The sequence below is a fragment of the Salmo salar genome, chromosome 06, assembly GCF_965601325.2.
Source record: "Salmo salar chromosome 06, fSalSal1, whole genome shotgun sequence".
Classification (NCBI taxonomy): Eukaryota; Metazoa; Chordata; class Actinopteri; order Salmoniformes; family Salmonidae; genus Salmo; species Salmo salar.
This window is the reverse complement of record NC_138296.1, coordinates 13,976,783-14,003,295: the sequence shown is the minus strand read 5'-3', so window position 1 is coordinate 14,003,295 and position 26,513 is coordinate 13,976,783. Positions and strand designations below refer to the sequence as shown.

At 42.2% G+C, this 26,513-nt stretch overlaps 1 protein-coding gene across 4 annotated transcripts in view; it reads right to left on the bottom strand.

The window, feature by feature from the left end:
* Positions 1-3,290: 3,290 nt before the first annotated feature.
* LOC106606290 (uncharacterized) overlaps positions 3,291-26,513 on the bottom strand; it is a 41,461-nt gene continuing 18,238 nt past the window's right edge. Inside the window, exons 1-4 of one of the 4 annotated variants that reach the window (XM_082976068.1) lie at positions 18,341-18,541; positions 17,397-17,432; positions 5,553-5,730; positions 3,292-5,139 (exon numbers count right to left, since the gene is read on the bottom strand). In XM_082976068.1, the coding sequence (XP_082832194.1) occupies positions 3,869-5,139; positions 5,553-5,730; positions 17,397-17,405 (1,458 nt within the window). In that variant the 5' untranslated portion in view covers positions 17,406-17,432; positions 18,341-18,541 and the 3' untranslated portion in view covers positions 3,292-3,868. Of the gene's footprint in view, positions 5,140-5,552; positions 5,731-17,396; positions 17,433-18,340; positions 18,542-26,513 lie in introns of those variants that run through there. The other 3 variants (XR_014392492.1, XR_014392493.1, XM_082976067.1) reach the window with 3 other exon arrangements.

The window sequence follows — 26,513 nt, the reverse complement described above, 5'->3', positions numbered from 1 at the left end:
TCAATAAAAGTGACTCCAGCAGAGCTACAGTAGTCTTTTAGCCAGATGTGTAATGCCAGCAGTCTGCTGAGTCTTTCACACCCGCGGCCCAGCGATGGTACTGGACCTGAAATTATTGGCCGTTTTTTGGAGTCTTAATGCAAAAATCAGTTCTTTAAAATCTATTTTTAAATGTTCCGAGCTAGCCCTCTTGATGTCGTTTGACCCCACATGGACTACGACAGTGTCAGCTCCCGGCATCTGTGGTAGAACAGTCGGAAGCAGCCTTGTTATATCCTGTACTCGTGCTCCTGGGTAGCACAGAGTTTTTTCCTTTGGGACAGAGATCTTTCTCACCATAGAGCTGCCTATGATGACAGCTGGTGATGTTGAATGGCCGGTCTCTCAGGCGCCTCAAGGTCTGGTGAGGCTGGGAGCTCCGAGGATCTGAACCCGAGGAAGAAGCCACCGGAGAGGGAGACAGAACCGAGGATGAAGACGCAGGTACCTCCGGATCCGATCTTGATTGGGAAGCCAACACAGACGAAGGCGCTGGAACCTCTGGATCCAGGGCGGCAAAGCTGTTTCTGGTCTGTGCTAGGTCATTGATTGCAAGACATTAGCTGTTGTCCCTTAGTCTTTTAATATATGCATAATGGTAAACCTAGACACTTGCATCCTATAGTATTCTGAGTGGTGACTCAAGGCTCGCTACTTTTGCTAGATTCATTGATACAGTTATGGGCCTATAGCATTCACATAATATTGGAGTCAGAGTCAAAATGTTCTTCACTCTTCACCTTCTGGTAACAGTCCATACTTGATCCGTTACTCTTTTTAATTTGCTTCAATGATCTTAACCTTTTCCTAATGTGTATTTTGGTCCTGTTTTGTCCAACTGACAACACATTACATTATCAAAGTATGTTTGTCTATTTTATGTTTCTATCTGAAAAGTCCTCTGAGGAGTGTAGTGACCTCTCCGAGGAGTGGTAGTCAGGGTGGAGGTGGTAGCACATGATGGGGTGGGGGTACGGTCAGGGGGTCTCCCCACGTGAAGCCTGGCCACTTTTTCAAGGTCATTTCAGAACTACTTGTCAAAAAAAGTTGCAAATGTATAATTTTCTTTTAAAATAAATAACAGGTCATTCTGATGTGTATGATAGAACACATTTTCAACTCCAGGGACAAAAAAAAATCACAATGAGACATTTTCACCCCAAGTCAGCCCGGCCGAGCCCCCTGGCTCATTGACTATAAGGCCTACAGATTAATTCAGTTTGTTTTTTATCAATGTGTGTGTGTGTATATATATGATTGTACAGGCGTGTATATTTCAAGAATTCCAATCTTTTACTTTTAGATGTGTGTGTATTGTTGTGTATTGTTAGATATTACTGCACTGTTGGAGCTAGAAACACAAGTATTTCTACACCCACAATAACATCTGCTAAATATGTGTATGCGACCAATACAATTTGAAGATTAGAGTGTGTGTTTGTGTTTGAGTACAAGTGCATAGGCTTGTGTGTGTGGGTTTGTAATTGGTGGAGCGTGGTATGTGCATTAATAACATTAGTGAAGTAAAACATAAAACATTGGGTTAGGTGTTATTACATGATCGGTTGAAGTTATTACATTATTCATTAAAAAAAGTTGTTACTCACCTGATAAAGTAACTTTTTACATTAAATGGAAAAAGTTACTACTATAACAATTCAACATTTTATCATATTAACCAACAAGATATTACATTTACCAGTTTTATTACATTATAAACCTAAAAGTTAATACATTAACCGTTGTTACAAGACACAGTATGCATAGTTCTTGCCTTGACCTCATGGATATTATTATCCAATGTATTATGGATTCGTTTAAGGATCATTTTAATCAATTTACATATTATAAAAATATAAAATTAAAGTGATAACTTCTTCTTTAGAAGATAAGGAATGGATGGAATTCATTGATCAATTGAATACATGAATATACACCTATTGTTGAAACATTATTCTACATAATGACATTTAATAATAATAGTATCATGAGTATACAATGGCTTGTGAAAGTATTCACCCCCTCTGCATTTTTGTATCATTTGAATTGCACAACATGACTACCGCTTAAAAGATGCAAAATATTTTTTATAGTGAAATAAGACAAAAAAAATGAAAACTTGAGCGTGCATAACTATTCCCCCCCCCCCCCCCCCCCCCCCCAAAGTCAATACAGCTGCAAGTCTCTTGGGGTATGTCTCTATTTTTGCCCATTCTTCAAGGCAAAACTGCTCCAGCTCTTTCAAGTTGGTTGGGTTCCACAGGTGTACAGCAATCTTTAAGTCATACCACAGATTCTCAATTGGATTGAGGTCTGGGCTTTGCCTAGGCCATTCCAAGACATTTAAATGTTTCCCCTTAAACCACTTGAGTGTTGCTTTAGCAGTCTGCTTAGGGCCATTCTCCTGCTGGAAGGTGAACCTCCGTCCCAGTCTCAACTCTCTGAAAGACTGAAACAAGTTTCCTTCAAGAATTTCTCTGTATTTAGAGCCATCCATCATTCTTTCAATTCTGACCAGTTTCCCAGTCCCTGCCGATGAAAAACATGGAGATGGTGTTCTCTGGGTGATGGGAGGGGTTGGGTTTGCGCCAGACATAGCGTTTTCCTTGCTGGCCAAAAAGCTCAATTTTAGTCTCATCTGACCAGAGTACTTTCTTCCATATGTTTGGGGAGTCTCCCACATGCCTTTTGGTGAACACCAAATGTGTTTGCTTATTTTTTTCTTTAAGCAATGGCTTTTTATCTGGCCACTCTTCCGTAAAGCCCAGTTCTGTGGAGTGTACGGCTTAAAGTGGTCCTATGGACAGATACTCAAATCTCCGCTGTGGAGCTTTGCAGCTCCTTCAGGGTTATCTTTGGTGTCTTTGTTGACCTCTCTGATTAATGCCCTCCTTGCCTGGCATGTGAGTTTTGGTGGCAGTCCTCTCTAGGCAGGTTTGTTGTGGTGCCATATTCTCTAAATTTTTTATGGATTTAATGGTGCTCCGTGGAATGTTCAAAGTTTCAGGTATTTTCTTTATAACCCAACCCTGATCTGTACTTCTCCACAACTTTGTCCCTGACCTGTTTGGAGACCTCCTTGGTCTTCATGGTGCCGCTTGCTTAATGATGTTGCAGACTCTGGGGCCTTTCAGAACAGGTGTGTGTGTGTGTATATATATATATATATATATATATACACACACATACATACATACATACACATACATATATACATACACATACATATATATATATATATATATATATATACACACACATACATACATATACTGAGATCATGTGACACTTAGATTGCACATAGGTGGACTTTAACTAATTATGTGACTTCTGAAGGTAATTGGTTGCACCAGATCTTATTTAGGGGCTTCATAGCAAAGGGGGTGAATACATCTGCACCCACCACTTATATTTTTTATTTATTATAATTTTTTTAACAAGTAATGTTTTTCATTTCACTTCACCAATTTTGACTATTTTGTGTATGCCCATTACATGAAATCCAAATAAAAATCCATTTAAATTACAGGTTGTAATGCAACAAAATAGGAAAAATGCCAAGGGGATGAATACTTTTGCAAGGCACTGTATGAAAGACGATACAATTATCAACATCCCCCCCCCACACAGGTTCACTATGACATTTTCTATAACATTTGTCCATTTAGATCAATGTGTGATATTACATAGACACAGGGGAGACCTGATCCTAGATCAGAGCTGCATATTATGCTGCACAGAGGTTACCATGGTGATCAGACTAAATCAACTGTTTAAGAATGGGAGATGGATATGACTGTTCACTAGATTTTTTATACTGATCCTTTATTTAGGGATCTGGGACCGGTGACAGGTAGGAGGGAGAGGAAATACAGCACGTTTTTGTTTTCTGGTGTTTTTTCATTTGCCCTAAATAAGCAAAGCTCTTCCCACATAGACAAACATAGGGTTTCACTCCAGTGTGTGTTCGCTGGTGTGAATTTAGGGTCCCTGATTGACTGAAGCTCTTCCCACACTGACCACAGCTATAAGGCTTCTCTCCTGTGTGTATGCGCTGGTGTATAGTAAGTTTTTCTGACACCACAAAGCTCTTCCCACACTGATCACAGCTATAAGGTTTCTCTCCTGTGTGTTTTCTCTGGTGTATATTCAGGTGTACTGATTGAGCAAAGCTCTTGCCACACTGAACACATCTATAAGGCTTCTCTCCAGTGTGTGTTCGCTGGTGTGAATTTAGGGTCCCTGATTGACTGAAGCTCTTCCCACACTTAACACAGGTAAAAGGTTTCTCTCTAGTGTGTGTTCGATGGTGTCTAGTCAGGGAGGAAGCTATAGCAAAGCTCTTCCCACACTGATCACAGCTAAAAGGCTTCTCTCCAGTGTGTGTTAGCTGGTGTGTAGTCAGGGTGGAAGCTAGAGCAAAGCTCTTCCCACATAGACAGACATAAGGTCTCTCTCCAGTGTGTGTTCGATGGTGTCTAGTCAGGGAGGAAGCTAGAGCAAAGTTCTTCCCACACTGATCACAGCTATAAGGTTTCTCTCCAGTGTGTGTTCGTTGGTGTGAATTTAGGGGCGCTGATTGACTGAAGCCCTTCCCACACTGATCACAGCTATAAGACTTCTCTCCTGTGTGTATGCACTGGTGTATAGTTAGGGCTTCTGATACAGCATAGCTTTTCCCACACTGATCACAGCTATAAGGCTTCACTCCAGTGTGTGTTAGCTTGTGTATGTTTAGGGCTCCCAAATACGAAAAGCTTTTCCCACAATCAAGGCAGGGGTAAGGTTTCTCTCCTGTATGAATTCTCAGATGAGATTTTAAGGTGTTAGAAGCAGCGAAACTCTTCCCACACTGTGAGCAGCAGTATGGTTTCTCTCCGGTGTGAATCCGCTGGTGAATAATGAAGTCACTCCGGCTTGTGAAACTCTTCCCACAGTCAGAACAGCAGTGGTGAGGTTTCTTCCCTGTACTTCTCTGCTGATGTTTCTTGAGATGTTCTGATCTGGAAAGACTCTTCTCTGTCTCGTCAGCAACATGTGGTTGAGAATCCCCAGATGATAAGCACCTGCCACTGAGAGAACGACGGTTAGGAGTGTCCCCTGTGAAACAAAGACATTGAATAACTAGATTTCGGAAATATGGGTCCATAAACAAATACTATAACAATTTTTTTTTTAAGTGTTATTTAGCAGACGATCTTATCCAGAGTGATTTACAGGAGCAATTAGGGTTAAGTATCTTGCTCAAGGGCACAGACAGATTTTCCACCAAGTCGGCTCAGAGATCCAAACCAGCAACCTTTCAATTTGTGGCTCAACGCTCTTAAACAGAAGACTACCTGTCTCTCTTTTCATCAATATACACTCAGTGGGCAGTTTATTAGGTACACCACCCTCTGTTCACAAAATTTGATTGACAATTAACTAGCCCGAGTGTTTTACTGTTTATAAATCAATTAACAGAAGTTGCAGAAGCAGATTGTGGTCTCATCCACACGCCCCATTGTTCTTACTTGATGAAATCAAATCTCCCTCCTCCTCGTGTCCTCTCACAGTTCCACTCTTCCCTGGTGTTTTCCTGCAGTCGACCAGCCACACAGACACCCTCTTCAGACCCAGCAGTAAGGCACTACCAGGAGAGTTGTGACCAGGGGACTCCGGTATGGTGGAGGGGGACGGGATAGCTCTGTCCTGGAGACCACAGGAAGTATTGTACATAGAATATCATTAGACCAAATATTTGAGTACTTTAGTCTAAATCTCTGATTGATTGGTGCATCCTTATAATACCTCCTTTCTCCTGAAGTATGCAGTCATTCACTACTTTACACAAATGTACAGTTTTCAAATCACTTTGGGCCATTTTACAAATGGAAGTGGTATATTTTTTTACTAATGTAAAAACGTGTAACACTTGTAATGCCCCGTCATATGTTCAGAACCTTTGATTGAGTATTCATTGGAGTTGAACACATCTTTCACCCCTGAGTTAATCTTGGTTAACCCAGAACTAATGTCTCACGTAATTGGTCAGCCGCACAATTTAGTTCTGGGTTCATACGTGTTAGGATGAGAGCTTAACAAATGCTGGAATGAAGAGCTCCACCCTCTCTTTCAAGATACGGGCCGAATGTCCCCTCCCCTTTCCAAAATTCGGAGGATGCGAAATCGTGATTTGTCCAAATAACCAGAGAGGAAAAACAAACACCTGACCTACTGCTGCTCATTATGATGTACTATTTATAGCCAAATCCAACAATTATTTGGTTTCACCTTCCATGTCTTTCTGGTGCCTTTTACAGCTTGTTCTAGCCTAAAGCGTTGCAGAGTTATGAATCCTATACATTTATATAAAATCAAGGTTTGGGGGGCATTAGCCCCGTCCCCCACACCACTGGAATGTCCGTTGACAGATATCTAACACATGGGCTAGTAAATACAATGAAGCCGGTTAAATGGCAGAGTTGTTAGTTTGGCCACTGTTGATCAGCACAGATTTGGTATGACCCCCTCCTTAGGATCATCTGGCAGAACGCCCAGAATATGTTCTATAAGTTAAGACAGGAGATGGTGCCAGACACATGCCAGAACCAACCCTATGAATGATGACTATGTAACGTATCTGTAACCAGTAATATAAGAGATCTAACGGGACTGCCGAGGGAACTACCTTCAGAACGGTACTTTATGCCTCCAAGTTTGACTGACCTCTCCATCATGCTGATTATAAACAATGATTAATTTGTGATTATCTTAAGTGTCCCTGTGTAGAATTTACACAACAATTCCAATCCCATTACACTACATGTATGTATGTAGTATGTAGACATGCGCTCGTCGAACATCTCATTTCAAAATCATGGACATTAATGTGGAGTTGGTCCCCCATTTGCTGCTATAACAGCCTCCACTTCTGGGAAGTCTTTCCACCAGATGTTGTAACATTGCTACAGGGACTTGCTTCAATTCAGCCACAAGAGCATTAGTGAGGCCGGGCACTGATGTTGGGCAATTAGGCCTGGCTTGCGGTCTGTGTTCCAATTCATCCCAAAGGTGTTCGATGGGGTTGAGGTCAGGGCTCTGTGCAGGCCAGTCAAGTTCTTCCACACCAATCTCAACAAACCATTTCTGTATGGACCTTGCTTTGTGCACGGGGGCATTGTCATGCTGAAACAGGAAAGGGCGTTCCCCAAACTGTTGCCACAAAGTTGGAAGCACAGAAACGTCTAGAATGTCATTGTATTCTGTAGCGTAAAGAATTCCCTTCACTGGAACTAAGGGACAGAACCATGACAAACAGCCCCAGACAATTATTCCTCCTCCACCAAACTTTACAGTTGACACTACGCATTGGGGCAGTTAGCTTTTCCTGGCATCCGCCAAACCCAGATTTGTCGTTCGGCGGTGAGCCTTACACCACTCCAGCCGACGCTTGGCATTGCGCATAGGCTTGTGTGCGGCTGCTCAGCTATGGAAACCCATTTCATGAAACTCCCGACGAACAGTTGTGCCTACGTTGCATCCAGAGGCAGTTTGGAACTCGGTTGGGAGTGTTGCAACTGAGGACAGACGATTGTTATGCGCTACGCGCTTCAGTACTCGGTGGTCCCATTCTGCGATCTTGTGTGGTATACCACTTCTCGATTGAGCCGTTATTGCTCCTAGACATTTCTACTTCACAATAACAGCACTTACAGTTGACCGGGGAAGCTCTAGCAGGGCAGAAATTTGACAAACTGACTTGTTGGAAAGATGGCATCTTATGACGGCACCACATTGAAAGTCACTGATCTCTTCAGTAAGGCCATTCTACTGCCAATGTGGGTCTATGGAGGTTGCATGGCTGTGTGCTCAATTTTATACACCTGTCAGCAACGGGTGTGGCTGAAATAGCCAAATCGAATAATTTGAAGGGGTGTCCACACACTTATGAATGTACTGTATTTATACTGTGGACTCCGACATTGCTCGTCCTAATATGTATATATTTCCTAATTCCATTCTTTTAAATTTGTGCAACGTTATTGTTGTGAATTGTTAGATATTACTGCACTGTTGGAACTAGGAACACAAGCATTTTGCTACACCTGTAATAAGATCTGATATGTATGTGTATGGACCAATACAATCTGATTTGTTTCCTCAGCTACAGTTTGAGTTGTGTCCTGTCTGACAGTGAAATATGGCTAGCACTTACTGTAGCTTGGACTATGGAGTAGCTAGCTACCGTTGCAGAAGTCCATTGCGTTGCATGCACTCTAAGGTAGCAGTGTGACAATTTTGTTTTGAACTGATGTAGTTCAATGCTGTGGGGCTTCCAGGCAGCCGCCCGAGAGTAACACGTATTACAATGTTTGTGTTGTTTTTTCATTTTTTTGTGACGCACTGCATACTGTTCCTTGCTCTTTTAACGGATTAAGCATGACTTTGACAACGATGAACTGTACAAACGTTGTGGAATACTCATCACATTTCCTATGGTTTGACGAAAACATGCACCTCCACTGGCACCGCATATCCGAGACAAACTTTAGTGCTTCGGGATAATGCGCGTAAAAAGCCGGGTGAGATGGACTACAGCTGGTAAGGGCAGAGGGAGCAAAATACTGACAATAGAAGGTAACAGACCTAAAACACATCAAAAACACAATCACTCACGTGAATGCAGAATTCTAACTGAATTACGTGACGTCACAAAGACGTCCCAGAATGCCCCAGAGACCCCGAATGTGCTTGTTTGTAATCCAAGATCATTGAAAAACAAAGTGGATGAAGTTGAACTGCTTCTTCAAATCAGTAAATGCAGACATTGGATGCGTCACTGAAACTTGGGCCCATGAAAATATCCCAGATTAATCTATTTTCATATATAACTATCAGCTGTTCCGAAATGACAGGTCCAGAGAGGGGATGTGGCTATGTATGTGAACCACAGTATGCAGGCAAAGAGAAGAACTGACCCAGAGAAAGAGGAATTTGAGTGTATGTGGCGTCGGCTCCGTCCTAAACGACTCCCAAACTCAGTTTCAACTCTGTTCGTGAGAATACTCTACCATCCACCACGGGCAAATGAGAAAACACTTCGGTAGAACACTGTGGATTATCTCATCAACACTGTCGATGTGATCAGAATGTCCTATACCTAAAGTGTCAAACCCATGTACAACGAGTGACTGAAGGTCCATCTCTCTAACGTCATGCCTTGGAAAAATCCAGGAGAACTTAATTAAAAGAAAACTCATGCCAACAGTTTTATCTGAGTGCACAAATCAGTATGCCTGCCTACCTACCAAAGTCTGGCACTACTACCGCCCTTGTGAAAGACACACACTCCTGGCTGACTGCTAGACTCCAAAAAAAAACCAACAAGGTGAGGGTGTTACTTGCTGATATGTCCAAAGCCTTTGGTCGAGTAGATCACGCAAAGCTCCTGCAACATCTGTCTAACATTGAACTGTGTCCAAGGTTACTAGCCTGGCTCAACAGCTACACCACAGGAAGAAGGCAGAGGGTGATGGTTACTAGCCTGGCTCCACAGCTACACCACAGGAAGAAGGCAGAGGGTGATGGCAAATGGCACTTTTAGCCCTTGGTCAGAGGTGATCTCTGTTGTGCCACAAGGGGGCGTGGCCTCACCATATCTGTTTCTCCTTCACATGTCCACCCAAAAAGTTGTCTTCAGTGACACTCTGGACACTGGGTATGCAGACAGTGTAGGGCTGTCCCGAGTCATACCATTAACCAGCATCAAAGAGGACATTTCCATGGGCTTTGAGGCAAAGCAGCTGGAAGAGTGGGCCACATCCAACATGCTCCTGAATGGGAAAACGTCTGTGGAAATTGGGATATGTTTTTCTAGAGACCATCCACAACCTGCACCACTAATCCTAGGACAGGAAGTAACAGTGGTAACAACACCTAAGTATCTTGGTTTTCTGTTAGACTCGAAACTCGGTGGCGACACGTGGAGCAGTCAGTGAGGAAGGCCTCAAAAGGCCTGCACTTTTTGACTGTTCTTTCCAGAAATGGCATAGCCACTGAAGATCTGGTCACAGTCTATAATACACTGGTCTTTGTCTGGAATACGGTGGAGTGCTGTTAGTTGGATGCAGTAAAAAGCAGCAGGCCCAACTAGACAGGGTGCAGAGGAGGGCCTTGATCATCTCCAGAGGTGGAGCAGTCCAACCACAGCTCCCCTCACTGCAGAGCAGGCTGCAGTGCGTCTGGTGATGACCATCCACTGAATGACTTGCTCCCTCCAAAAAGCAGTAACTACACCACCATGCTCCTGAGAAACAGCAACCAACTGTCCTGTATAACTGCCGTACGAATCGCCTGCGAAACGCCACTCCACCCACTGCTATGAGACTGTAATAACTCTAGATCTTAAATGGTTCACAATTATAGTTAGCTACCTTTCTTTGCCTTTTCGTTAGCTAGCTAGCTAGCTTCCAGCTGACTTGTGTTAGCTACCTAGCTGCAGAGGCTAGCTGCTTAAGCATCTAACGTTAGCTAATAGCAGCTGTATTGCTGCCAAGCATCCAAGTTGCTGACCAGGTTAGATAGAACTCTGAAATTTGGCTGAAACTAAGTTAGCATTGTCAGAAATACTACAAAAAAGGTAGCACATTGTTGGTTCTTAATGGACAGAAATGTGCACGTGATATTGATAAATTATAAATGTAATAAAAACTGTGGCACCTACAAGGTTAGTCAAACATTTCAGTCCAATGGTCACTTTATGGAAGCTAGTGACATTTTAATCCGCTAATTCTTTTTAGCTAAGTAGGAGCAAGAAATTCTGAACACACTACTAGAATATAATGAAATATATGACAATAAAATAGAAAATAATAATTGTGGTGACAGTCATTTTTATCTTAGCCAGGAAGACTAAGACAACAAAAACTAAAAAAGTGTGTACTGTATGACTGACTAATAGACCGTTCAGGGAACATGAAAGATGAGGATGGCATTAGCGTTTCTCTACAAGTTGGGTGAGTCAACATGTTATTTTTATTTTATATTTGCAAGCACACACAGAAATCAGTACCATGGATAGACGCATCCTATTCAGCTTAGGTTGATTGAACTAAATCGTTTTTGGCAGGGGAGCATCTTTGGTTTTATAAGTGGGGGGACATATATTTAAAACATTTTATCCAGTCGGATAAACACTCCAAACAGCCTACCCGACCTCTATCATGGTCCTAAAGCACACCGTTGCCTCGTTTTGTATCACATTCCAATTCTAACATTGGGGGGGACAAAAAAGCTATTTCAGAATGTGGGGGGACATGTCTCCCCGCCCCCAGTGAAAGTTGCACGTCTGATTGTTTGTATATTTTAGTTGTCACTGTAGTAGACTAAACATAGGTGATTAAAAACATATCAAGAATGTTTCAAGGACAGCTTTTTTCCATCTACGTAACATCACACAAAATCTGAAACTTTCTGTCCAAAAATGATGCAGAAAAATGTATCCATGCTTTTGTCACTTCTAGATTAGACTACTGCAATGCTCTACTTTCCGGCTACCCGGATAAAGCACTAAATAAACTTCAGTTAGTGCTAAACGCGGCTGCTATAATCTAGAACTCCAAAATTGTATCATATTACTCCAGTGCTAGCCTCTCTACACTGGCTTCCTGTTAAGGCTTGGACTGATTTCAAGGTTTTACTGCTAACCTACAAAGCATTACACAGGCTTGCTCCTATCCATCTTTCCGATTTGGTCCTGCCGTACATACCCACATGTACGTTCCGGTCACAAGACGCAGGCCTCCTTACTGTCCCGAGAATTTCTAAGTAAACAGCTGGAGGCAGGGCTTTCTCCTATAGAGCTCCATTTTTATGGAACGGTCTGCCTATCCATGTGAGAGACGCAGACTCGGTGTAATGGAAATTATATGATTAAAGGTTTGACTAAATGATTTCACTCAGAAACCATATAACCTGTTGAAATGTATTAGAAATAATAATGTGTTAAAGACTATAATCCAATGATGTGTGTGAGTAGACTTTTTAAGACTAGGGAAAAGTCCACAGACCCACTCCAAAAGGCTTTCGGAGCCATCATCGACTCAGTGGGTTTTGTCCAACATGTCTCTGGACCTACTCACTGCCACAGTCATACTCTGGACCTAGTTTTGTCCCATGGAATAAATGTTGTGGATCTAAATGTTTTTCCTCATAATCCTGGACTATCGGACCACCATTTTATTACGTTTGCAATTGCAACAAATAATCTGCTCAGACCCCAACCAAGGAGCATTAAAAGTCGTGCTATAAATTCTCAGACAACCCAAAGATTCCTTGATGCCCTTCCAGACTGCCTCTGCCTACCCAAGGACGTCAGAGGACAAAAATCAGTTAACCACCTAACCGAGGAACTCAATTTAACCTTGCGCAATACCCTAGATGCAGTTGCACCCCTAAAAACTAAAAACATCTGTCATAAGAAACTAGCTCCCTGGTATACAGAAAATACACGAGCTCTGAAGCAAGCTTCCAGAAAATTGGAACGGAAATGGCGCCACACCAAACTGGAAGTCTTCCGACTAGCTTGGAAAGACAGTACCGTGCAGTATCGAAGAGCCCTTACTGCTGCTCGATCATCCTATTTTTCCAACTTAATTGAGGAAAATAAGAACAATCCGAAATTTCTTTTTGATACTGTCGCAAAGCTAACTAAAAAGCAGCCTTCGCAAATGGAGGATGGCTTTCACTTCAGCAGTAATACATTTATGAACTTCTTTGAGGAAAAGATCATGATCATTAGAAAGCAAATTACAGACTCCTCTTTAAATCTGGGTATTCCTCCAAAGCTCCATTGTCCTGAGTCTGCACAACTCTGCCAGGACCTAGGATCAAGGGAGATACTAAAGTGTTTTAGTACTATATCTCTTGACGCAATGATGAAAATAATCATGGCCTCCAAACCCTCAAGCTGCATACTGGACCCTATTCCAACTAAACTACTGAAAGAGCTGCTTCCTGTGCTTGGCCCTCCTATGTTGAACATAATAAACGGCTCTCTATCCACCGGATGTGTACCAAGCTCACTAAAAGTGGCAGTAATAAAGCCTCTCTTGAAAAAGCCGAATCTTGATCCAGAAATTATAAAAAACTATCGGCCTATATCGAATCTTCCATTCCTCTCCAAAATTTTAGAAAAAGCTGTTGCACAGCAACTGACTGCCTTCCTGAAGACAAACAATGTATACGAAACGCTTCAGTCTGGTTTTAGACCCCATCATAGCACTGAGACTGCACTTGTGAAGGTGGTAAATGACCTTTTAATGACGTCAGACCGAGGCTCTGCATCTGTCCTCGTGCTCCTAGATCTTAGTGCCGCTTTTGATACCATCGATCACCACATTCTTTTGGAGAGATTGGAAACCCAAATTGGTCTACATGGACAAGTTCTGGCCTGGTTTAGATCTTATCTGTCGGAAAGATATCAGTTTGTCTCTGTGAATGGTTTGTCCTCTGACAAATCAATTGTAAATTTCGGTGTTCCTCAAGGTTCCGTTTTAGGACCACTATTGTTTTCACTATATATTTTACCTCTTGGGGATGTCATTCGAAAACATAATGTTAAATTTCACTGCTATGCAGACGACACACAGCTGTACATTTCAATGAAACATGGTGAAGCCCCAAAATTGCCCTCGCTAGAAGCCTGTGTTTCAGACATAAAGAAGTGGATGGCTGCAAACTTTCTACTTTTAAACTCGGACAAAACAGAGATGCTTGTTCTAGGTCCCAAGAAACAAAGAGATCTTCTGTTGAATCTGACAATTAATCTGGATGGTTGTACAGTCGTCTCAAATAAAACTGTGAAGGACCTCGGCGTTACTCTGGACCCTGATCTCTCTTTTGAAGAACATATCAAGACTGTTTCAAGGACAGCTTTTTTCCATCTACGTAACATTGCAAAAATCAGAAATTTTCTGTCCAAAAATGACGCAGAAAAATTAATCCATGCTTTTGTTACTTCTAGGCTGGACTACTGCAATGCTCTACTTTCCGGCTACCCGGATAAAGCACTAAATAAACTTCAGTTAGTGCTAAATACGGCTGCTAGAATCCTGACTAGAACCCAAAAATTTGATCATATTACTCCAGTGTTAGCCTCCCTACACTGGCTTCCTGTTAAGGCAAGGGCTGATTTCAAGGTTTTACTGCTAACCTACAAAGCATTACATGGGCTTGCTCCTACCTATCTTTCCGATTTGGTCCTGCCGTACATACCTACACGTACGCTACGGTCACAAGACGCAGGCCTCCTAATTGTCCCTAGAATTTCTAAGCAAACGGCTGGAGGTAGGGCTTTCTCCTATAGAGCTCCATTTTTATGGAATGGTCTGCCTACCAATGTGAGAGACGCAGACTCAGTCTCAACCTTTAAGTCTTTACTGAAGACTTATCTCTTCAGTAGGTCCTATGATTAAGTATAGTCTGGCCCAGGAGTGTGAAGGTGAACGGAAAGGCTGGAGCAACGAACCGCCCTTGCTGTCTCTGCCTTGCCGGTTCCCCTCTTTCCACTGGGATTCTCTGCCTCTAACCCTTTTACAGAGGCTGAGTCACTGGCCTACTGGTGTTCTTCCATGCCGTCCATGGGAGGGGTGCGTCACTTGAGTGGGTTGAGTCACTGACGTGGTCTTCCTGTCTGGGTTGGCGCCCCCCCCCCCATCCCTTGGGTTGTGCCATGGCGGAGATCGTTGTGGGCTATACTCGGCCTTGTCTTAGGACGGTAAGTTGGTGGTTGGAGACATCCCTCTAGTGGTGTGGGGGCTGTGCTTTGGCAAAGTGGGTGGGGTTATATCCTGCCTGTTTGGCCCTGTCCGGGGGTATCATCGGATGGGGCCACAGTGTCTTCTGATCCCTCCTGTCTCAGCCTCCAGTATTTATGCTGCAGTAGTTTATGTGTCGGGGGGCTAGGGTCAGTCTGTTACATCTGGAGTATTTCTCTTGTCTTATCCGGTGTCCTGTGTGTATTTAAATATGCTCTCTCTAATTCTCTCTTCTCTCTTTCTGTCTTTCTCTCGGAGGACCTGAGCCCTAGGACCATGCCTCAGGACTACCTGGTATGATGACTCCTTGCTGTCCCCAGTCCACCTGGCCGTGCTGCTGCTCCAGTTTCAACTGTTCTGCCTGCGGCTATGGAACCCTGACCTGTTCACCGGACGTGCTTGTTGCACCCTCGACAACTACTATGATTATTATTATTTGACCATGCTGGTCATTTATGAACATTTTAACATTTTAACATTTTGACCATGTTCTGTTTTAATATCCACCCTGCACAGCCAGAAGAGGACTGGCCACCCCTCATAGCCTGGTTCCTCTCTAGGTTTCTTCCTAGGTTTTTGGCCTTTCTAGGGAGTTTTTCCTAGGGAGTTTTTCCTAGCCACCGTGCTTCTTTCACATGCTTTGCTTGCTGTTTGGGGTTTTAGGCTGGGTTTCTGTACAGCACTTTGAGAATATCAGCTGATGTACGAAGGGCTATATAAAAATAAATTTGATTTGATTTGATTTGACACTGTTACTACTTCAAAAGCAGGGCAGAGTTGATACGACAACCTTGGGAAAGGAACAGGAGAAGAGGCCTCCCTAAGTTAGAGAGAGAAACAACGGCCTGAGAAAGGCTTAGCTGGCAGGAGATTAGAAGACAGGTTGCAAGGTTTGATAATGAATGTATGTGTACTGTGGAAAAATACAGCCGCCTAAAGCGGGGTGGAGTTCTCTACTGATGAGAGTTCATTTGGGTGTGTGTGTGGTAATATAAAAGGCTTTGTGCATTGTATGGATTTTAGAGCTCTCATAAATAAACGTCCTGACCATTGTTAGCTGGGTCTCAGTCTGTTTCTTTCAACCGGAACCTTACACCTTCTGGTACAAACTGAGTAGTTAAATTGAAGTTCGGTTTAAGAATATTGATAACTTAATTCCCGTAACACTCGGTCGTGACCTTTTAAGTCTTTATTGAAGACTCATCTCTTCAGTAGGTCCTATGATTGAGTGTAGTCTGGCCCAGGGGTGTGAAGGTGAACAGAAAGGCACTGGAGCGACGAATCGCCCTTGCTGTCTCTGCCTAGCCGGTTCCTCTCTCTCCACTGGGATTCTCTGCCTCTAACCCTATTATGGGGGCTAAGTCACTGGTGTTCTTCCATGCCTTCCCTAGGAGCGGTGCGTCACTTGAGTGGGTTGAGTCACTGACGTGATCTTCCTGTCCGGGTTGGCGCCCCCCTCGGGTTTGTACCGTGGGGGAGATCTTCATGGGCTATACTCGGCCTTGTCTCAGGGTAGTAAGTTGGTGGTTTGAAGATATCCCTCTAGTGGTGTGGGGGCTGTGCTTTGGCAAAGTGGGTGGGGTTATATCCTGCCTGTTTGGCCCTGTCCGCAGGTATCGTCAAATGGGGCCAGTGTCTCCCGACCCCTCCTGTCTCAGCCTCCAGTATTTATGCTGCAACAGTATATGTGTCGGGGGGCTAGGGTCAGTCTGTTATATCTGGATTATTTCTTCTGTCTTAACCAATGTGAATTTAAGTTCTCTCTATCTCAAAAGCCAACTGACATTTACTCCTGAGGTGCTGACCTGTTGCACCCTCTACAACCACTGTGATTATTATTATTTGACCCTGCTGGTCATCTAAGAACATTTGAACATCTTGGCCATGTTCTGTTATAATCTCCACCCGGCACAGCCAGAAGAGGACTGGCCACCCCTCATAGCCTGGTTCCTCTCTAGGTTTCTTTCTAGGTTCTGGCCTTTCTATGGAGTTTTTCCTAGCCACCGTGCTTCTACACCTGCATTGCTTGCTGTTTGAGGTTTTAGGCTGGGTTTCTGTACAGCACTTTGTGACATCGGCTGATGTAAAAAGGGCTTTATATATACATTTGATTGAATGATTAGATGATGTTGAAATGGTGCTTGAATAGTGGAGGCAGCGCCTGTTTTCTTTGCGTTAACAATAATTCAATAGTTATTTAGTAGTCTGAAAACATGCAAACCATTCACTTGCTTGACCATTCTGTAGGTCATGTAACTGTTTGTTACATGCAACATGTTTTGTTAACCTAACATGAAAGATGTTGCTCTCCGGTTTTATGATTAAAACAAAAAGGTGTGGTTGAATTTATTCTGCCACTGTCTTCTTGTCACGTCTGTGCCAAAGCATATGAACGAACAGGTTAGAGCAAACAAAATATCCCAAGTTTTTAATTACCATGATTGTTTATTTTGTCCAGCTGTTCAAATGGAAAAGGAAGATCAAAGATGACGAAAAGCAGGCCTAGACATGTTATACACCACAGTAGGCATACTGTTAATAAAATAAAACCAAACTTACCCGATCCATGTTGAAGCTATTTTTTCTTCAACATTTCTTAAAATAAAAAAACGTGACAGTAAATCTGTAGCTAGCCTACACTAGTTACTTTCTTTGCTACAACGTTCAGATAAAGAACACCTAGACCAGAGCAATCACACGTCCTTTTAAATATCAAAACTAGATTTAAAATTGTGACAAATAAATGTCCGATGTAAGCTAATAAGATCCTGGATAAGATCTTACCTGATCTATTAAAGTCAGGAAAACGTTTAACACCCTATTCACCAAGAATCCTGATGTCTGTTATCGTCTAACTCTACCCGAGAGTCTGTTGGAACAACGTCCTCTTCGAGATTCCAGATAGTTTTAATTGTCTGAGGCCCAGTAAGGGAAGCCTATAAAATACCAAACTGATTACAGCAGCGCTATCCGTGTACCGAACCAGTAAAACCCAAAGTATGTTTAATCCGACGTCCGCAGTTGTCATGCAGCCCTTACAACAATGCAACCTCCGCAGTAGTCAGTGCATTTATACTTCCGTTTCACGGAGCAGCCTCAAATCAGTTGAGAAGGAAGTGGTCTTCTTTCTTTTGGTATTATGGCGGTCCGCCATAAACAATTGTTATAGGTTCATACATCCATCAAGTGTATTTGCTGTGTATCAGTCTACTATTCTGTAGTATTAATTCATTGCACTTAGTGAAAAACCAACTAACCCTACACCCATTACAACCTCATTATTCCACTACTTTGTCCCTCTGTTCCTACACCAGGCCAGCAGCCTGGGAGGACGGGATATTATCGTTCAAAACACCTTGGAACTCTGCAGTAAAATATTGTACACCCAAATACTTCTCTGCAGCTGCCACCACAACATATATCCACTGTGTTTTACATTCTATTCCTGCGGTACAGTTGACAACCATAGCTATGAACGCCCCAACAAAACAAAAAAAACTTACTGAAGCATGTTATTCCTATCACTCTCTATTGACATCGGCGTAATCACAGGAATCCTCTGGAGATCCTCAGGATCTCCAGCACCATGTGTAACCCTATAGTTTACACACACAACTTGTTCCATGAATACTACACATTAATTTCGCTCAGATCCTCCTGCACACGTCTCACATCTATGAATCTCCCTGCTACACACTGCTGGAAGGAAGTAGTCAAGGAACGGAGCTTGTGTTTATACAGGAAGTACCGCCCCCACTTACCGTCAACCAATCATGTCAATGTCGAGCTATACAGAGCTTTAGATCTCGCCAGCTTGTTGTTTTAATACTCGAAAATTAGTTACTTTTGGCTCGTTCAGCCATCCTTGAGGGAAAAAAATGAAGGGGGAAAATGTGGGTTTTGGATTAAACGCCCAAAATAGGGTCAGGACAGGCTAAGGAGATCTTATACGTTTATTCTATGAGATAATAGCAGTCAGTTAATATGACCTTTATTAATTATGAATCCTTTATGTGATTGAAATGCTTTTTTATTGCATAAAGGATAGCTGATAAAGATTGATGAACAAAACGAACAAGATCTCCTAAACCTGTGTTTACAACAGTCCTTATTTTTGGCATTTATCAAAACAGCATACAAAACCGCCATTCATTTTCCCCATTTTGCCATGGTCCAACGAACCATGGCAAAATTTGTGCCTATAGAAAGATGCCATTACTATTTCTCGCTATAGAGCCCCACAGTGGACGAGTCATAATACCCATAAAACCTAGTGGCCAAACAGGGAAATGGTTCCAATTGTTTTCCACCATTCACTTTTCCCATAGGGGATTTTCCATAGGCTTACCCTGGCGAGACGTTTTGAGAACCATTTCAATCTCTCTTGGACAAGGTGACTTGTATCAATATAACCGTCTCTATTACACTCAAATGTCGCAAATGCAAATTAGGATAAAAGTAGACCATGCAAGACTAGAAATCCCTGGAAGCTCCTGCACATCTCCAGCTGACACCTTTGCTAACAGGTATTGTGTCATTTCAAATCTTGCCCATGACAGGTCACAGAATTGTCAATTTAAAAAAAGTTTGCCAATTTATTTATTACTACATTTAGCTTACATTAGATAGTTAATCCAGAGATTCTTACCTTTAATGCTAGGTCATTGATTGCAAGATATTAGCTGTTGTCCCTTAGTCTTTTAATGAATGCATAACGGTAAACCTAGACACTTGCATCCTATAGTATTCTGAGTGGTGACTCAAGGCTCGCTACTTTTGCTAGATTCATTGATACAATTATGGGTCTTTAGCATTCACATAATATTGGAGTCAGAGTCAAAATGTTCTTCACTCTTCACCTTCTTCTGGCATCTGTCCATACTTGGTCCCTTGCTCTTTTTAACTTACTTCAATGATCTTCACCTTTTCCTAATGTGTATTTTGGTCCTGTTTCATCCAACTGACAACACATTACATTATCAAAGTATGTTTGTCTATTTTATGTTTCTATCTGGAAACATCAGAGTCCTCTGAGGCGTGGGGTGGGGGTGGGGGTCCGGTCGGGGGTTCTCCCCGCCCGAGGCCTGGACACTTTTGAAAGGTAATTTATGACTTTTCAGAACCACTTGTCAAACAAAGTTTAAATGTATAATTTTCTTTTAAAAGCTATGACAGCTAATTTTGATATGCATACTAGAGGTCAAATATCAAATTTCTGTCAATCTGAACATTCTGAAGATGTGTCTGATGGATAGCTATGAATCTAATATTTCCAATGATATATGATTAAAGGGTAAACATGAGTAATAACCTGATGTACTGTATGCTGACGTTGTCATAGGGTAAAACCTCTATGGGAAAACTGAATGGGATCGAGGGATGAATAGAAATAGTGATAAAACACAGAAAGCTACCATTGCTGCAATGATAGAACACATTTTCAACTCCAGGGACATAGACCTTCAAAAAAAACACTATGAGACATTTTCACCCCAAGTGAGACAACCGAGCCCCCTGACTCATTGAATATAAGGCCTACAGATTCATTCAGTTTATTTCTGATCAATGTATGTGTATGAATGTACATGTGTGTACATTTCAAGAATTCCATTATTTTACTTTTGTATTTGTGTGTATTGTTGTATTTTTTTAGATATTACTGGACTGTTGGAGCTAGGAACACAAGCATTTCTACAGCCGCAATAACATCTGCTAAACATGTGTATGTGACAAATACAATTTTGAGGATTAGAGTGTGTGTTTGTGTGTGAGTACAGGTGCATAGGTTTGTAATTGGTGGAGGGTGGTATGTGCATTAACGTTAGTGAAGTAACACATAAAACATTGGTTTAGGAGTTATTACATGATCGGTTGAAATTATTACATTACTCATTAAAAAAAAGTTGTTACTCACATAATGTAACTTATTACATTAAATGTAGAAAGTTATTACGACAATCCAACATTTTATCATATTAACCAACAAGATATTACATTTACCGGTTTTATTACATTATAAATCTAAAAGTTATTACATTAACCGTTGTTACAAGACACAACATGCATAGTTCCTTCCTTGACCTCATGGATATTATTGTCCAAAGTATTATTGATCAGTTCAAGGAGCATTTTAATCAATTTAGATATTATTATAAAAATAAAGTGATAACTTCTTGTTCAGAAGATAACGGATTTAATTTATTGATCAATTGAATACATGAATATGCACCTATTGTTGAAACATTATTCTACATAATGACATTTAATAATAATAGAATCATAAGTATATGAAAGATACAATTATCAACATCCCCCCACACAAACAGGTTCACTATGACATTTTCTATAATATTTATCCACTTAGATCCCAATGTGTGATATTACATAGACACAGGGGAGACCTGATCCTAGATCAGAGCTGCATATTATGCTGCACAGAGGTTACCATGGTGATCAGACTAAGTCAACTGTTTAACAATAGGAGATGGATATGACTGTTCACTAGATGTTTTCTACTGATCCTTTATTTAGGGATCTGGAACTGGTGTCGGATAGGAGGGAGATGAAACATGCCATGTTTGTGCTTTTTGGTGTTGTCTCATTGGTCCTAAATTAACAAAGCTCTTCCCACATATATCTAAGGCTTCTGTCCTGTGTGTGTGTTCGCTGGTGTCTAATCAGGGCGGAAGCTAGAGCAAAGCTCTTCCCACATAGACAGACATAAATTCTTGATAGCATTTGTGTGTTATAAAAAAAGTAAATTTACAAAAGAAACATACTGCAATTTGACATACCAGGTATAAAGCAGAAATTCACTTGAAAAATAAAAATCATTTTGGTGCCCCCATCAATATTACAAACTTACAGTATCATATTTATGCTCATATTTATGCTCATATATATATATATATATATATATATATATATATATATATATATATATATATATATATATACTGCTCAAAAAAATAAAGGGAACACTTATACAACACATCCTAGATCTGAATGAAAGAAATAATCTTATTAAATACTTTTTTCTTTACATAGTTGAATGTGCTGACAACAAAATCACACAAAAATAATCAATGGAAATCCAATTTATCAACCCATGGCGGTCTGGATTTGGAGTCACACTCAAAATTAAAGTGGAAAACCACACTACAGGCTGATCCAACATTGATGTAATGTCCTTAAAACAAGTCAAAATGAGGCTCAGTAGTGTGTGTGGCCTCCACGTGCCTGTATGACCTCCCTACAACGCCTGGGCATGCTCCAGATGAGGTGGCGGATGGTCTCCTGAGGGATCTCCTCCCAGACCTGGACTAAAGCATCCGCCAACTCCTGGACAGTCTGTGGTGCAACGTGGCGTTGGTGGATGGAGCGAGACATGATGTCCCAGATGTTCTCAATTGGATTCAGGTCTGGGAAACGGGCGGGCCAGTCCATAGCATCAATGCCTTCCTCTTGCAGGAACTGCTGACACACTCCAGCCACATGAGGTCTAGCATTGTCTTGCATTAGGAGGAACCCAGGGCCAACCGCACCAGCATATGGTCTCACAAGGGGTCTGAGGATCTCATCTCGGTACCTAATGGCAGTCAGGCTACCTCTGGCGAGTACATGGAGGGCTGTTCGGCCCCCCAAAGAAATGCCACCCCACACCATGACTGACCCACCGCCAAACCGGTCATGCTGGAGGATGTTGCAGGCAGCAGAATGTTCTCCACGGCGTCTCCAGACTCTGTCACGTCTGTCACGTGCTCAGTGTGAACCTGCTTTCATCTGTGAAGAGCACAGGGCGCCGGTGGCGAATTTGCCAATCTTGGTGTTCTCTGGCAAATGCCAAACGTCCTGCACGGTGTTGGGCTGTAAGCACAACTCCCACCTGTGGACGTCGGGCCCTCATACCACCCTCATGGAGTCTGTTTCTGACCGTTTGAGCAGACACATGCACATTTGTGGCCTGCTGGAGGTCAATTTGCAGGGCTCTGGCAGTGCTCCTCCTGCTCCTCCTTGCACAAAGGCGGAGGTAGCGGTCCTGCTGCTGGGTTGTTGCCCTCCTACAGCCTCCTCCACGTCTCCTGATGTACTGGCCTGTCTCCTGGTAGCGCCTCCATGCTCTGGACACTATGCTGACAGACACAGCAAACCTTCTTGCCTCAGCTCGCATTGATGTGCCATCCTGGATGAGCTGCACTACCTGAGCCACTTGTGTGGGTTGTAGACTCCGTCTCATGCTACCACTAGAGTGAAAGCACCGGCAGCATTCAAAAGTGACCAAAACATCAGCCAGGAAGCATAGGAACTGAGAAGTGGTCTGTGGTCAGCACCTGCAGAACCACTCCTTTATTGGGGGTGTCTTGCTAATTGCCTATAATTTCCACCTGTTGTCTATTCCATTTGCACAACAGCATGTGAAATGTATTGTCAATCAGTGTTGCTTCCTAAGTGGACAGTTTGATTTCACAGAAGTGTGATTGACTTGGAGTTACATTGTGTTGTTTAAGTGTTCCCTTTATTTTTTTGAGCAGTGTATATATATATATTATGTTAACTAATAGCAAAGAACAGTTTTGGAATTGGCCTAATCAAGACCAAATTAAATCTGTGTGACATGATACCCTTTGGCTTTATCATTGTACACAGTGCAGGTTTTAATCATGACCAGAGGGACCGCCTAAGCGCCAAATTATCCTAGGTAGATTTAAAACAGAGTAAATCTGCGGTTCTAGTGAGAACTGGAAAAATGTTTCACAAACTCATTCATGTTGAGGGAGCATGCCCTCCTTGACTCAACACTGAGAATTCTGAGGTGACTTTACCTGTCATCAACCATTGGTGTGTTTTAATCAGTTTTAAAGCTGAGAAGCTTCTCTCGCAAGAAGCACTGCTGACTGATGTAACAACAGAAAACTTACAAAGTCGAAATAGCTCATGGAAGACATCTTTATAAGGTTCTAGAAACACAACAAAGTCAAGGAGAGCAGACGGTCTGTCCCTTCCACTTTTCTCTCTCCTATCAAGAAGCCGTTTGGTCTAAATCTGACTCAGAGGTCTGAGCAAAGGCAAACAGAGGCTCATCATTCAAGAATGTTGTACTCTTTGGGTAGAGAGACTGGACCCCTTGCATTATGTCGCAATTCTTCTTTGAAAAACTCCTCTGCAGCTCAGCTGTGAGACTGTCAAGCACCTGATAAAAGATAGTTCTTTGGAAGCTCTCACCATCACTTTGGTCACTATTTTTCTGTCCTACAGTGCTCATCATCAATGAGTCGTGAAATCTTAAGCTTGTTTTAGGCTGTCTTTTACACACTGTTTGTACACTTATTTTGCAGTGCTCTGCAATCTCTTCAACCTCTTTCCATAATTCTCCAAAGTAACCCTCACTTCTGTAGTCCTGTAATGTGTCTGTAAGGGCACCTACTAGATCCACAGCCCTTGCTAGGTCAAGAGAGCTTGATTGGAGCATGTCAGAAAGACATTTGGCATCAAGCACTTTACAAAAGGTAACCAAAAGCCCTCTGAAATGTAAATCTATCTGAGAAAGAAGGCCCCTTGCCTCCACTGATCTATCACCACTATTTTCAAGTGTGATATCCTGTAGCACTCTCAGAACTGTTGGAAGCCTGTCCTTCAGATTATGGCATGCTATGTATCTGCATGCCCACCTTACATCTGTAAGTCTCTGTAGCTCCCTGGGCTGCTGCTGTGGATACAACTCTTTCTGAACTGCAACTTACAAAAACCTGACAGTGATGTGAAGGCAGATTCAGGTGTATTGGGCAGAGAAAAATGCCTACAGGCGAAACATTAAGTAGAATCTTGACTTACAGAATGTTCAGGCCATGAATTGTCCTCATACCAGGAGTTGTTGAACGCCCTTTTCCTAGTACCATGCTGAGTTCAGGAAATGTCTTCAAACACGGCTTTACGGGACCCTCTTCTCTGGATCTTGAAATGTCTGAAATACACATTAAATAATGTGTCATATCTCTATGGAAATGTATAATTAATTAATTAGATACTAACAGCTGCTAACTAAAATGTGTAGTTTAAAGTATAGGCCTGGCCTACCATTGGGTCCTCTTGTAAGATTATATCTGGTGCTTGATGCAGTTGGGAGGGGCTCGATGACATCTCCTGGCAGCCCTGGCTCACGGTCTTGCTCAGAGCCAGAGGTCTCTGTGTTATCTCTTGATACATCTATTACATTAAAATAACACAGGAACCATTAGTGTATAATCATGTTTAAAGAAAGTGATATCACAAAGATCACAGTGCCCACCAAATCTATGACAATAGAGAATGAATTGTAAGCACCAAAATGTGTTTGTCAAAATGATATCTGAAAATGTCAGTTGTTGAACATAATACTTATATTTGCAATAGCAATTCATGACATATGCAGTTGAGGAATATTCCATGTACCAACACTACATATAGGATGGACATTCCAAAATACAGTATTCCTTTATTTATTTTATTTTTTATTTCACCTTTATTCAACCAGGCAAGCCAGTTGAGAGCAAGTTCTCATTTACAACTGCGACCTGGCCAAGATAAAGCAAAGCAGTGTGACACAAAAACAACAGTTACACATGGAATAAACAAATGTACAGTCAATAACACAATAGAAAAATCTATATACAGTGTGTGCAAATTAAGTAAGATTAGGAGGTAAGGCAATAAATAGGCCGTAGTGGGGAAATAATTACAATTTCGCGAATAAACACTGGAGTGATAGATGTGCAGAAGATGAGTGTGCAAGTAGAGATACTGGGGTGCAAAGAAAAAAAAAATATATAAATAACAATATGGGGATGAGGTAGTTGGATGGGCTATTTACAGATGGGCTATGTACAGGTGCAATGATCTGTAAGCTGCTCTGATAGCTGATGCTTAAAGATAGTGAGGGAGATGAGTCTCCAGCTTCAGTGATTTTTGCAATTCGTTCCAGTCATTGGCAGCAGAGAACTGGAAGGAAAGGCGGCTAAAGGAGGAATTGGCTTTGGGGGTGACCAGTGAGATATACCTGCTGGAGCACGTGCTACGGGTGGGTGCTGCTATGGTGACCAGTGAGCTGAGATAAGGCAGGGCTTTACCTAGCAAGGACTTATAGATGACCTGGAGCCAGTGGGTTTGGCGACGAATATGAAGCGAGGGCCAGCCAACGAGAGCATACAGGTCACAGTGGTGGGTAGTATATGGGGCTTTGGTGATGAAACGGATGGCACTGTGATAGACAGCATCCAATTTGCTGAGTAGAGTGTTGGAGGCTATTTTGTAAATGACATCGCCGAAGTCAAGGATCGGTAGGATAGTCAGTTTTACAAGGGTATGTTTGGCAGCATGAGTGAAGGATGCTTTGTTGCGAAATAGGAAGCCAATTCTAGATTTATTTTTGGATTGGAGATGCTTAATGTGAGTCTGGAAGGAGAGTTTGCAGTCTAACCAGACACTTAGGTATTTGTAGTTGTCCACATATTCTAAGTCGGAACCGTCCAGAGTAGTGATGCTAGGCGGGCGGGCAGGTGCGAGCATCAATCGGTTGAAGAGCATGCATTTAGTTAACTTGCATTTAAGAGCAGTTGGAGGCCACGGAAGAAGAGTTGTATGGCATTGCATCTCGTCTGGAGGTTAGTTAACACAGTGTCCAAAGAAGGGCCAGAAGTATAC